The sequence below is a fragment of the Eubalaena glacialis genome, chromosome 7 (assembly GCF_028564815.1).
Source record: "Eubalaena glacialis isolate mEubGla1 chromosome 7, mEubGla1.1.hap2.+ XY, whole genome shotgun sequence".
NCBI lineage: Eukaryota > Metazoa > Chordata > Mammalia > Artiodactyla > Balaenidae > Eubalaena > Eubalaena glacialis.
This window is the reverse complement of record NC_083722.1, coordinates 60,695,782-60,710,542: the sequence shown is the minus strand read 5'-3', so window position 1 is coordinate 60,710,542 and position 14,761 is coordinate 60,695,782. Positions and strand designations below refer to the sequence as shown.

The window sequence follows — 14,761 nt, the reverse complement described above, 5'->3', positions numbered from 1 at the left end:
CATCTTGGTCACTCAGAAACCCCAGAACTAAAGCAATGGGAAAAGACAGGGGACCACGAAGTGGTAAATTAAATGTCCAAAAGAGCTGGATGGGAAAAGCAGTTTGATTGGCTTGCTACACTGTTCCCCATCGTCTCCTTTTTTTTTTTTGGGGGGGGGGGGGAATGACAAAAACAATCAATCGACTTCTTAGTCTGTTCGTTAAAAACTCTATCCATATTGCAAGAGGAATTTCTCTTAAATACAGGAATAGAAACTGATCTGTTAGTCTTCCCGTTTAAACAAGAGGTGTCCTGGAAGCCACTGCCATCTGAGAGCACCTCTTTCTCCTGTGGTGCTCTGGAATTTGGTTCTCATTTCAGTATTTGAAAGACAGTTAATGCCCAGAAGCACAAGGTTCTGCACCCAAGTCCAGCTTACGACAAACCCACCCTGTAAAGTGACGGATGCCATCCCATGTTTCTGCAGCGGGAGTCTGGCTTCATAAATTTTCATTCTTTGGTACCGAGATACAGGTTGAACAAGAGGTTTCACGTCCTATACGTTTTTCCGGTCGGGGCAATGTGGTTTACAAATCCTTTACATTCAAAGGCCTTTGGGGGGGAAAATTCACGTTTACCATGCTCCATGGCTCGGGAGCAGACCACTCTGTAAAAGTGACCCGAGCAGAGGGTGTGGGGATGGGCTGTTCCCATAAACTTGACTTTAAAACATTCTATTTCCCTGAACTTCCAAAGCAGGAAAAAATTGTGCTTTTAAAACAAAAGTTCATTCCTTTGCCTACTCTTCTTAGGAAAAGAAATGCCTAACATTAAGAGAACAACATTCAACCGCAGTCTGGGGGTCCCTTGCCTGTGTCTCATGCTCTCTGCTGACCAACTCAGCACACGCATGCCCACCCACCCACTCAATGTCCACACGCCACATGCCTGAAAATCCTCTTTCTGAGAAGGAGGTTAATTTTCTTCTTCTACTTAATTCTTTATAACCAACAGCCAACTAAAAACACTTAACTTCTGAGAATACTTTTAATCAAAAATCCTGAACTACATCTATTTTTCAGAAACCGAAGTGTGAAAAGAAAAAGTTCTTTGGGAGGTGGTATAGCATTTTCAGTTTTACTATTTTGGTGTAAGGTGGCTTCACACCCACACATACATACACACGCGCACACACACACACCCTCCCTTAGAAGAAACAAAGATTGCATACCCTAAAATAGGAATGGTCTGCTTTTCTTGGCTAGCAAGCCACAGCCACTTCTTCTAGGAATAAGAAAAGATACTGATGTTGAACGGGTTGAGAAACACACTGAGGTATAAAAGAACACAGGAAGTTCACTGTTGCAGCATTAAAAAAAAAAAAAAAAAGATTTTTCCCAAAAAGATCAAGATCACACCACACAGCCTAACCCCATAAACACAGTATTCTCAAGAACACAAATACTCTACAATTAAGCATCTTAAATCCCATTTTTCCACGTTTTATAGTTTTTTTTTTTAACTTAGTAGTTTTCTCGTGTTTGCTTGGCTCAATCTACAGAATGCACCCCACCGCACACATCCAGCACCCTCCCAGCCACAGAGATGCTAGGCTTGTGCATGTCACGCCCCACGGAGGGGAGAGGGGAAACGTGATCTCCACTGAGCGAGGGTGGGAGGGCAGAGGGCCTGTTGGAGAAGGAAATGTAAAGGTTTCTGAGGTAGATAGAGATCATCACTTCACAGGCTCAATCCCTGCAGAAAAGATACGTACATTCATCTGTAAAAAAATAAAGATGAGGTAGGACATAAGCAATGTTGTACTTTTCTTGTTGTCTTTAAACAAAAGAAAAAAAAAAAAATTTCCCTGAGACGGTTTCTTCTTTGAATTTCAAAAGGGGGAGAGAGAGAGAGACGTACACACGCGCACCCCAAACACAGAAGCCTAGGAATGTGATTAGAAGATGAGGATTCGATTGTTGCCAAAGTCCACCACGACAATCATCCCATCCGGCGTGACAGCGATGCCGGAGGGCCGGTCCATCTGCCCAAAGCCACTGCCCTGGGCGCCAAACTTGCACAGGAAGCTGCCGTTGGACTCGAACATCTGCACCCGGTGGTTCCTGGAATCGGCCACGATGATGCGCCCCTCCTGGTCCACGGCCACACCCTGTGGGCGCAGGAATTGCCCATTGGCGGTGCCCTCTGAGCCCAGGAAGCGGGCCGACTGGCAGTCCGGGTGAATGACCAGGAGCCGGTGGTTGTTGAAGTCGGTGACCACCAAGTGGCCCTCGTGGTTGAAAGCCACCCCCCTCGGGGAGTCAAAGTGCTTCCAGAGAGCCCCCTCGAAGCCATACTTATTCAGGAAGACCCCATCGGGCCCGAACAGCTGGATCCGGTGGTTCCGCGTGTCGGAGACCAGGATCTTGCCCTCGGAATTCACCGCCACATCCCAAGGGTAGTTAAATTGCCCGTTTTTGGTGCCCTTCTCACCGAACTTGAGGAGGAACTGGCCCTCAAAGGTGAAGATCTGGATGCGATGATTGTCCTTGTCGGCCACCACGATCCTGCGGGAGGTGTCACAGGCTACGCCGGCGGGCCGGTCGAACTGCCCGGGCCGGGAGCCCAGAGTGCCGAACTTGTGGTGGAAGGCGCCGCAGGGCTTGAACACCTGGATGCGATTGTTGCTGCGGTCGGCGACCACGATGTAGCCCTCCTTGTCCACGCTCACGCCCCAGGGCCGGCACAGCTTGCCATCGCTGTCGCCCTCACTGCCGAAGCTCAGGCCCGGGAGCCCGATGCCCACGTAGCTGCGGCCGGACTTGACTACCACCTTGAAGGGGCTGTTCTCGATGTGCTGGTTGCACAGGGTGACCGACACCAGGTGCTCGCCCTCCAGCTGCGGCCGGTAGCTCACCACGTATGTCCCGTTCTGCTGGTCGTTCACCTCCGCACCAAACAGGTTGCCGTCAGGGCCCAGGACCACGGCCGACATGAGGTCGCCTCCTGAGAGGCGGGGCTCCCCGTCGTGGTCGTAGCCGATGACAGTGAAGGAGGCCACCTTGCCCTGGAGGGCCCGCTTGAGGCCGTCGCCCGTGGCCTTGGTGAGCGGCGCGAAGGCCCCGCTGCTGACAAAGCCGAAGGACTTGATGGCGAGGTAGAGGGCCTGGTCAGGGGGTGTGAACATGACCCGGTCATCCTCCTGGGGCTGCAGGAGGCTGCGCACGGTCTTGAGCTCCTGCACCTGCGCCAGCATGCGGTCTCGGGCCAGCAGGATGTCCAGCGCCCGCCCCTCCTCCAGGACCTGCTGCACGGCGCTGATGGTGCTCTCCAGCTTGTTGAGGTTTTGCCGCAGCTTCTCCACCTGCAGGTACAGGGACTTGGCTTTCACCTGGCGGATTTTCTCTACCTGGAGGGAAATGTGAGAGCCGGGAGAGAGGACACAGAGGCTTAGAACCAAGACAGAAAACAACACATCAGCTGACTTACTCATACCGAGGGAGACCTCACACTGAGGGAGGGTCTGCAGAAACGTCTGGTCTGCATTCCCCCAAAGGGGCAAAATCCAAAGACAGAGGGAGGCTGGGGAACTGTCCCTGATCACAGGAGATGACTACAGAGATCTGACAACTAAACGCAACAACTGATCCTGGATTGGGAGGATACTGCTATTAAACACACTATTGGTGGGATGTCCCTGATGGTCCAGTGGTTAGAACTCTGTGCTTCCACTGCAGGGGGCGTGGGTTCGATCCCTGGTCAGGGAACTAAGATCTTACAAGCCGTGCGGCACGGCCAAAAAAAAAACCAAACCAAACAAAAACAAACAAAAAAAACCACCAACCCACTATTGGTGAAATGTGACTACAGACTAAGGATTAGATATTGGTGTTATATCAAGATTCAACTTCCTGGTTTTGATTAGCTGTGATTAAGAGAATATCCTTGCTCAGAGGAAATAAACTGAAACATTTAGGTGTAAAGGGGCAGTGTCTCCAATACTCCAACTTACTGTCAAATCACACACACACACACTCACCTATTGAGAGAGAATGATGAAAATGGGGCAAGATGTAAATAATCAGTGAATCTGGGTAAAGGATACATGGGGTTCTTTTATTATTCCTGCAAATTTTCTCTCAGTTAGAAATTAAATAGAAGTTAGAAACAGCCATGTAACAAAGAAACGTTTACTGAGCACCTACTCTGTGCCAGGTGCTGGAGGTACATGTGGCCCATAGAAAACATGGGCCCCGCCCCACTGAGCTTAGAGTTTAAAGCAACAGATACTAAGCAAGCAAAGAAACACTGCAAGACAATTTCAGACAGTGCTAGGGGTTAGAGGATAGAAAGAGAGTGTGACGGACAGTGACGAGGGAGGCCTGATTTAGACAGAGGGTTGTCAGGGACAGGTGGCCTTGAACGTGGAGAGAAAAGTGGCAGAAAGGGGACCAGAGGCAGGATTGACCAACGGACTGTAGTACAAGGCTGGTCATGCACTCCCAACAGACTGAATCGAAAATGCTCCTATGTACAGAGGGCCTGAAGTCTCCTGAAGGATATTTCTCTCAGTCTCTCTCTCAGCATAAACACATAAACACACACACACACACTATCAGAGACAGAAAGCCTGTGTGTGGAGAGAATAAAATGAAGGATTTGGTGAGGATCACAAACCCTGCTCTTTCCTTGTCCTGTTTTCTCTCTTCACAGGGGTTAGAAATCTTCATCAGGGAGCCTGAGAGGTCCCACACCCCAAATTTGGAGATACCAGCTTTTTAGCAACTGTTGGCCTGTATTATTTCCAAAGGGGCCTCTAAATCTAAAACACTGTGATATGTAAAAGGGGTCCTGACCTGCTTCTGACTCAGATCACACTATTAGGGAACGTGGGATTTTTGTCTGACTGATCAGTTCTCCATTCTTTTGCAGGAAATAACTCAGTCCTCTAAGTTTAAGTGGTTTCCTCTGAAAAGAACACATCAGTCGCCCAGCCAGTGCGTGCTGTTTTGCAGAGAGAACCATGACTTCTGAGTGCTTGACCGATCTGAAAGCCACAGAAAGTTTACTTCAGAATAAGGGTCCACTGTTGGAAGGGCTGGATTTTAATCCAATTTTCCCGTCGGGGGTGGATAACATGATTTTGGACCTGATTCATGTGTATTCATCTGTCCACTCTGGAAGGACGTGTGTGTGCAGAGAAGCCCACGTGGGGACAGATCAAAGAGAAGCTCTGTCGTTTGGTTTTGCACTGGGCCAAACCTCTCGGCCTCGATTCTGATCCCTCAACCGGATGGTTGCAGCTACCCGCCAAGAGGCAGCCATGTCCACTGGAAATGCACAAGCCACAAGAAAGGACATGCATCCAGATACCTATAACTGGGTCACCGAGCACTCAAGTTATCTCCAATAACCAGGATGCAAGAAAAAAAAAAAAAACCACTGTGTAACAAGGAGGTGCCCAGACAGAGCCAGGCAAGAGGGAGCAGAAAAATCAGTGATTAGTGAAGAAGAAGGGGGACTCCCACAGGATTTGGGGCGTGGTACCCCAACAAAAAAGCAAGCACAAATGAGACTGAGGTGTGTCCAGAATGAGCAAGCTGATTTTGGAGTTATCCAAGAATGAGTTTTTAGGCAAGTAAAAACAAAATTGATAACATGAAGAAGAGACTGACTGTCCTTCCCAATTTGCTTCTCCTACGGTAAAAAACGTGTTCTCTATTCCTCCTGAAAGAGAACTGCCTTGAGAGAGGTCCTCAGCCCCACCGGAGGGAGGGTAACTAAGGTGAGATCTGCAGAAACCCCTGCACACAAAGGCCTTTTCATCAGCAGATCCAGAAGAGCAAGTTTGTGGCAGAGTTCACCACAGAGCTCTCAGGTTGCAAGAAGGGGGCCCCTTTCAGTTATAATTAACATTCGTGGGTGGCATGGGACTGGCAGACCTTGGGGACATCGGAGGGTCTGAAAACTGTGTCAGGCCCACAAAGGTGCCTGAATAAATCATGTGAATTAAATCTTGGACTGTTTCCATCCAAGGACTCTTCTCTTCTGTCAAAAGGCAGTAGAGAGTCAGAAGCAGCAGAAAGCAGCTAGGTACAGAGCTAACTCAAAGGAAGAGGCAATGCAAAAGCCCACACAGCCTTCCCAAAGGCCAACACAATTTACTCTTTTAAGGGACAGGAAATTGGCGAGGACCACTTTTAGAAATCGACATGCGGTCCCCACCATCATACAGTTTGCAATGAGCCAAACAAGCACTACACACCCAAACACACCCGTTCACATCAGCTCTGTATAGTCCTGTTCCTGTGTTCAGAGAAGGTGATCCCAGTTGAACTGGCGTGAGGTACTGGCCCCTCTTAGGCACGTTGCCCTCTTCTACCTGAGTGAGAGCGCAAGATCAGAGAAGAAAATGCTGCAGGGGACGTGGGCAGGGCGAGTCATCTCTCCAGCTGATTTTATCTGAACAGCACACAGGCGTGCTCAGCGCTCTTTCCGGCTCCAACAGGAAGAAAGGGCACACACTCACTGCCCCCACAAGTGGAAAACTGGTTTTCCACAAGGGGTCAGAAAGTCCAAACAGCCTGGACACCAAAACTAAGGACGAGTGTTAGCAGCCTGCTTTCCTAACAGCAGTCTCCATTGTACTCCCTTCTTTCTGCTTCCACCTGAGTGCCTGCGATAGAAAACTTGAGACTCTGTCCAGTCTCGGGAACCTGACTGCTTCTGAAAAGGCTTCTTGTCGTCTTACTACTCGGAGGGGGACCCCTGCACCTTTCTGCAGACAAACTTAGGGGAAAACTACCAAGTGTTCTAAACTCAGAGCCGGGATCCAGGGTGTGACATCAGCATGCTGTCACCCTGCTGTGGTTCAGAGGCCGTGCCGGCCACCGAGGAGCCCCGGGGTGGGGTGGGCGTGCAAACCCCTCCCACGTTACCTTCCACAGCAGCTCACACTCCCGCTCCTCCAGGGCCTTCTTGTGTCTCGCAGTCACGGCTTTGACCTCCGACTGTACCACTTTTGCCTTCATCTCCACCTGCTCTGCCACCGTCTGGGCCTGCTCGATGCTCAGCTGGAAAACCAAAAACAATCTCAGAGCATGAGAAGTACCTTCCCTCCTCACACGCAACACTTAAGGCTGCTTTCTTCAGCCCCGAAAAGCTAACGCCTTAGGCCCCCAACCCAGACCTCGAGGTCCACGTCCTTGGAAAGAAAGCAGGCACTGGGGGAGAGAAGGGCATCTGTTTGACATGTAACTGAAGGAGCTGCTTGGCAAGGGCTGCATTTCTTTGTATGAGAAATAGCACCTACACAGTGAATGTCAGGACTATTAAGAGATAGTCTGAAACAGTGAAACCAGTGTAGCTGGGTCACAGCCCAAAACGGACTGGGGATCAGATGTGAAATGTACTTCTGCAGGTGCACGAGCAACTTCCCACAGACTTTCCGGCCAGGCTCCCCACCTGGGGGAAACCTCGCAGGCTGGGCACATCCCTCGGGAGAAGGTGTGCAACAGGCTGCAGCCCAGCTCAGAACCAACGCCAAGTGCAAACTGGGAAACAGTGTCTGATGCACTTGAGAAGCCATGCCTATGGCCAGAGACCACCTCTGCACCCCCATGCCCCCACCCTGTACCACCAGCCCCCGTAAATCTGCCCATTTAATCAGATGTATGATTGTTCATAAAAAATTAATCCAGACAGAGGCCTGGTGTTTTCATGAATATTACATGATGTGCCTTGAAAAGGCACAAGGATTGGAGATACTGAGGTATTAAATCAGGGAACCCAAACTGACTGCTGATGCTGCAACAGGCTTTAGAGCAGGTGTCCCAGATCAGGAGGGACCCAGGGAAGCTTCAAGGGTTTAGAACCTGCCTGGGTTCAGGAATCAGCTACAGGTGACCAGTCATCTGTGTGCCCTGCAGAGAACGGTTTCTGGGACACGAAACACATCTAAAGCTGGCACAGTCCTGGACAAGCCAGGCTGGACGGTCATCCTAGGGCTCAGGAAACCCAGGTTCAAATCCTAGCTCCACCTCCTACTGGTTCAGACAAGCTCCTGGCCTTCTCCAACTTCGGAGTGAAAGTGAGAAAAATGCAGGACAGTATGTGGGAAGAGCTGAGTCCAGCCCCTGGTCCAGAGTCAAATACTGCTCTTATTAATAGCACTCAGCTGATAAACCCCTGCGACAAAGGCTCAACCATCCTCCCCCCTCATCCTGCTTAGCTCGCATCATACAGGTAGGCCTGTTCACACTTCCTACCTTGTTTTGTTTTTAAACTGTAGTAAAATACATGCAGCATAAAATGTCCCACAAGTTACGTTCAGCACATGCAATGTGGTGCAGTCACCACCACTATCTGGTTCCAGAACACCTTCGTTACCCAAAACGAAGCTTCCACACCCATGAAGCAGTCATTCCCCATCTCCCCTCCCTCTCCCCCACGGCATCCATAACCTACAGTCTCTACAGACTTGTCTATCCTGGATATTTCACACAAATGGAATCAAACAATACATACCAGCCTTATTTTCATGAATATGCTCCCAGCTAATCAGCTATGACTCATTCAGTCACTTACAACTGGGACCCCTAACTGACCACCTTTCATGCTCTCAGTCTGATGACACATTAATGGCATGGCTGACACGGTTAACCGCTCACTGCACTCCCTGCCCCCATCCCCGTGAGGCCTAAAGATCCACTGAGCGGATCGGAGCTGGCACCTGGCCGATCTGGGTGGCTCATGGGCTGGCTATCCATGGCCTGGGATGCCTTTCTCTTCCAAAGTCACCCTAAAATCTCAAAACCCAGCTCAGATGCCACTTCTTCTCTAAAATCGGAAGTAAAGGACACCTATCCACAGTGTTTCTGCTCCATCTTTACTATCCTGTCCCAAGTGTCATTACAGATTGAACTAAGGTGGGGCCAGGTACACAGTGCACAGTACTTAGCACTGGGTTCTAACAGGAACAATCTATACATTTTATACTTGCTCGTGGCTATGGCCATGACCGTGTTTTATCAAAGCACTACATAACTGCACTGGGTTAAATATCGTCCTGCCAAAATTCAGGTGTGCCTGCAACTTCAGAACGTGGTTAAGATGAGGTCATATTGGACTAGGGTTAAGTCCTAAATGCAGTGACTGGTATCCCATAGGGCCATGTGAGGATGGAGGCAGAAACTGTAAGTAAGGCAGGTACAAGCCAAGATGTGCAGACCACGACCTGCAGGAAGAAGCAAGGGAAGGTTCTTCCTTAGAGCCTTCACATGGAGCACAGCCCTGATGACACCTTGATTTCTGACCTCTATCCTCCAGAACCGTGAGAAAATAAATTCCTATTGTTTTAAGTTACCCGGTTTATAGCAGCCCTAGGAAACTAATACAGTAGCCAACAAGTTGAAATAGATGGCTGTATCCAAATTACCCGAAACACAAAAAGTTAGACTGACGGATCAAATAATTGTGCATGTAAGCAGATACCATAACAGGGTGTCTCGGGCTGTCTGTCAGGATTGATTCAGAAAAAGAGAAACCTCACTAGACATTTAAGCAGAGACGATTTAATATAGGGAATTTGGTTCAACGGGAAGCGGGGAACTGCTAATGCAAAGGGCACACTGAGCATTAAGACAGACAGTAACTGCAGTCAGTAGCTACCACCCCTTGGGCTCAGAGAACAAAGAAAGTAGGGGTTACCAGGACCCAGAAGTATGAGGGAGGGACACCCCAGGCCCAGCTCATTCTGGGAGCGGCAAAAGCTGGAAACTGGAACCAACTTCTGCTGCCAGGGTAAAAAAAAAATACTGCTGATAAGAACAGGAAGTCAAAAGGAAGAAGCAAGTCCCTTCTCCCCACTTCCAGACACATGGTTTGAAATGAACACTGCAGCCCCAGCCTCACACGGCACGACTGTGAAAGGGTAGGTTGGTAGGTTATTAACCGGTACACCCTGTTTTCAGATGTGTTGGTTATTAATTAGCACAGAGCTGGTATCCACACCACTATCTGACTGAGGCAACCAAGCCTATGTCCATAACATTTAACGCTTCCTCAATGGAAAGCAAAGGCAGCAAACTGCCTTCTATTTATATTAACATCATATTACTTAACCAAACTGAGTTTCCATTAAAATCAGAAGATATGGAAATAACAGGTCCACATTCCTACAGGGCAAGAACTGGCCGGAGAGCAATGACCACCCCCTCTGCATGCACAGTGACTGTCTGCTCGCCACCCACCCTCCTAGCCAGGCTGCTCCCAGTGTTTCCTCCCAGGTCCCTAGCAGGCCCTTGGGTTAACTCCCATCCTAGGACAGGAACTATTTCTTCCATTTTCCAAATAGGTCAAAGGGGAGCAAAGCTCTGGCTATAATTTGAGTCATCCCCATTCCTAGAGTCATAAAAGTCCTATGTGAAGAGACCAAATGGATCTTTCCTCTCCAAATCCTACACAACATCCCGGCAAGCACTGCATTCCAAGACGTGCAGACCAGGACCTGCTTAACTAGTTCCCATTATCTAAGCAGGGCATATTTGAAGGACGCCAAGAGGCAGGTGGGTTGGGGGAAATAGCAGTGGGTAAAAGGGCTGGGGAAGCTCTGAAAACAGAAACACGCACTTGAAAGAAAGAAAGAAAGAAAGAAAAAGAAAGGAGGAAGGAAAGAAAGGAAGGAAAAAGGGAGGGAGGGAGGGAGGCAGGGAGGGGGGAAGGGTGGGTCACCTAACAAGCATGGGGGCTTGAGAAAAAATGTTAACTTCAAATGTTAACAGATTCAATCAAACACTCGAAGTTGAGGCAAGTCAGTGATGCCAGCTGACTGCTGAGTGGTGGCCACTTAGTACTGAGGAAGAGTCTGAGGCCAAATCTGGGTTTCACAGGGAAGGGTGCAGAAAGTGATTAGTGATGTCTGCCATGGAGAACAGTGGTGGCCTGATGACAGGTATTTAAAGTGTCCTGATAGAAGATGATAATAGAGAACGCAAGTATCACCCATAAGCTCAAAGGCCACCATACCAGTACCAGATGGGGGAATTACTGTAGTTCACTCTAAAATGTAATTTTTATCACATTTAATACCTTTGAAACTATGATTCATCTTAACACTGTCAGTGGGTTTTTTCCCTTTGTTAGTTGTATATAAAATAAATGTGCATCTTACAGTTAATGGCATCTTAAATGTGATGAAAGAAATAAAAGTAACGAATCAAGGCTGTCTTACATGGAGAGCAACTATATTCCTGATCCAAACTCTGGATGTCCCCCAGGGAATCTGTGCACCTTTATGAAATCCTCTAATTACATAAGTGACCAAAATGTTGTACTTTCATGAAGAGTGAAAGTGACTTGGATATCAGATTACTTGACTCATCAGAAAGATCACTTCAGTATCACACATAGGAATGCTAATAGCTGCTGAGAAAGTTATTAAAATCCTAAACCATCTGCCCGCCCTAGAACACACGACTGATTCTTTACCATTTCCAAAAAAGGTCTTGTGTTAAAAATAATTCATGTATTCAAATACTCGTTCTAAACAGTTTCCTATTCAATTACTTTTTAAAATATTTATCTATCTATCTATCTATGGCTGTGTTGGGTCTTCGTTGCTGTGTGCAGGCTTTCTCTAGTTGCGGCGAGTGGGGGCTACGCTTCATTGCGGTGCGTGAGCTTCTCATTGCAGTGGCTTCTCTTGTTGCGGAGCACGGGCTTCAGTAGTTGTGGCACGTGGGCTCAGTAGTTGTGGCTTGCGGGCTCCAGAGCGCAGACTCAGTAGTTGTGGCACATGGGCTTAGTTGTTCCGCAGCACGTGGGATCTTCCCGGACCAGGGCTCGAACCCGTGTCCCCTGCACTGGCAGGCAGATTCTTAATCACTGCGCCACCAGGGAAGTCCTAGCAATGTTTCTTGACTTTCAAGCTTATCCTACCAGGTGAGGGAAACAACCTACGATTTTTTTTGTTTTCCTAAAACCCTGTCACCTGGATCAGGCAAGAAGATTCAAAAATTAAGGCACACTATTACCTGCCTGTGTAAGAGAATTTCACTATATCTCAGAGTTACATGTGTCCCTTCCTAGCCCCAAAGGGATGGGAATTCAACAGAAACAAGGGTCTAAATTACCAGGACGTCTAATGCTTCCAATAGAATAGAAGAGAATAGCATGGCATAGCATAGCAATAGCTAATGCTTCCAATAAAATAAAATTAAAAATAAATAAGTAAATAACCATGGCATGACCTTTATTTATCACCCAGGAAAGAGTCTGAGATTCAACCTTAAATAAAATTTCCCATGCTCACTTATTTCTCACCTATAAACAAATCTGAGTAGCAAGGTGAGCACCCAGTCTTTCTATAGTCCTGACTGAACACCCTAATGTCCACTTGGATTTGGGGAGGTGGCTGGATGGCAAACAGGCAGCTGATGTGAAGGGGTCCAGCCAGGGTATCTGGAAGAAGCCCTGACCAGCCAGTAACTCCAGCCACATCACTGTCATCTTCACCAGACTGTGAGGTCTCCGTGCACTGCCCGCCCCCATGTGATTGCTGCTGCACGGGTGTCACATGGGCTCATCTGGGTCATTGTCTCATGGCCTCCAGACACTGGTGTCTGCCCAATAATCTACACACGCCATCTGAAAGGGAGTGGGAAAGGTTTTATATGCAAGAAAGAACCAGGGAAACAGGTGAAGGGTGCGGAGGGACTGACCTGGATGGCCTGGCGGCCCTGCTGGGCATCAGCCAGCAGTTGGATGGTGAGCGCCCGTGAGTCCTGCAGCGCCTCCTGGAGGTAGACGAAGCTGTGGCCGCCGTGCCGGCCCACAGTACACTCTCGGCAGATGGGCACTGAGCACGTGTCACAGTACAGGTGCAGCACCTGGGGACCAGAGAGGGCCAGGTGTTAATGACAAGGGGGTGGGTGGCGGGGTGCTCTGCATCCCAGGACCCCACAATAAACAAGCACACCCCATAGGGAGCGGGAGCCCTGCAGGCAACTGTGAGGACAACTTGTTCCCCCCATCCCCACCCAAAGAAAAAACAACCAACACCCTCGTTCTACTCCAGTTCCATTCACAACCACAACTGAGACACCGCAAAGGCAAAGATGAAACAAAATGATCCTCCAGGGACTTCCCTGGGGGTCCAGTGCTTAAGACTCTGCGCTTCCACTACAGGGGGCACGGGTTCGATCCCTGCTTGGGGAACTAAGATTCTGCATGCCGCGCAGTGTGGCCAAAAAAAAAATTAAAAAATTTTTAAAAATGTGGTGCTCATCAATTGACCTTAGTAATTGACAATAATTATACAGTCATATGAATAAAACTATTTAAAACAAAAACAAAAGAAAACAATCATCCTCCATAAGAGATTTCCCTGTATCTGAGATTAATTACCCAGAAAGGTTCCAGGATTGATTGTCTCCCTGGTCTGAGACTGGTGGCCGGAATGAAAGGATAAATCGACAAGTTCCTCTTGCCACCCCACGCTCTGGGGTGGAAACCAGGTTGGAGGCCAGGATCAATCCCCCTCACACAGCAGTTGGCTGCCACCGTCCCCCCATCAAGGACACGAGCGCACCCAAGGCACTCAAGCAAGGTGCGGGCTTAAGCTTCTGGAACAGAGGCCAAAGGCTAATGGTAAAGTCAGCCAGCTTCTTGTCTTTCTTCTTCCTGCCAAGTCGTTCCAAGGGGCTGACCCTGGGAGGCAGCCGGTGCTGAGAGCGCCGCTTTATTCGATGCTCTGTGCCTCCCTGGGGCCCTGCGTGCTGTGGGGGGAGCAGCTTGGCACCACCTCCACCTGCTGATAAACCTGCTGAGAGCTGAGCTCTCAGGAGCCAAAGCTCCTTGGCACAGAACGGGGCCAGTCCTGTTGCATCCCTCCCCAGAGCCGGCACTTAGGGCCACTGTCTATAAATGTTTGCTGGCTTGCTGTCAAGAGCAGAGCTTCAGTTTGCCTCTGGTACACCTGGGGTGAAGGAAAGCGAGCCAACACTCGACAGGCAGGGAAGGGAGCATGTGTGTGTGTCGGGGGGTGGGGGGGTGTCTTTCACATACACAAGCACTCAATCTCCAGGTGAAGAGGCTGCACAGGGAGCAAGGGCTGGTCCCAACGCACGGAGGCTGGTTACCCTGTCCAAAGCACAAAGCACAGAGACCCAGAAAGTTCCTATTAGGCTGAAAGTCCCACACAGAAAGGGCCTGGGGCAGAGCGAGAACGCGGCTCCTCTCATTCTCCAGGTTATTTATTTTATTCCAACCAAAGTCTCGGCGTAGTGCGCGTCCACGAGGAAATGACTGCCCAAATGACTGTCAGCCAAACAGGCTGCTCCACGTAGGGGGTGTGTGATCCAGCAGGGGTTAGGTTGCTTCTCCGGGAACTCTGGGATCCAGGAATGGAAAAAGGAAAGACTTAGGATATCACGTTCCTACTTTGAAGAAATGGTTGTGATACGGCAAGTTTTCTGGACCCTATTTTACAGGAGGGAAACGTGATCGGGTTTGTAACTTTAGTGCCGATTTTTGTCCCGTGCTGTACGTTTTCCAGCAGCCGTGGGAGACGGAACCCAGGAGGCATCTGCCTTCCTTTGTGAAGGCTAATCACTTTTTGAAGAAGGTCCACCATTTAGAGACTATCTAATCTTTCTCATTTGATAAATCTAAAATTCCCAAGCCAGCCTTAGATACTAACCGAAAAACGCTCAACTGGATAAATGTGGGGAAATTCCCCGACACTCTCATTTTACGACACGGTGCTAAAGCAATTCTCCAGC

At 49.0% G+C, this 14,761-nt stretch overlaps 1 protein-coding gene across 1 annotated transcript in view; it reads right to left on the bottom strand.

Moving 5' to 3' along the window:
• Window positions 1-1,884: 1,884 nt before the first annotated feature.
• TRIM71 (tripartite motif containing 71) overlaps window positions 1,885-14,761 on the bottom strand; it is a 57,742-nt gene continuing 44,865 nt past the window's right edge. The window contains exons 2-4 of the mRNA XM_061195237.1: window positions 12,701-12,868; window positions 6,920-7,054; window positions 1,885-3,390 (exon numbers count right to left, since the gene is read on the bottom strand). Of these exons, the coding sequence (XP_061051220.1) occupies window positions 1,939-3,390; window positions 6,920-7,054; window positions 12,701-12,868 (1,755 nt within the window). The 3' untranslated portion in view covers window positions 1,885-1,938. The remainder of the gene's footprint in view (window positions 3,391-6,919; window positions 7,055-12,700; window positions 12,869-14,761) is intronic.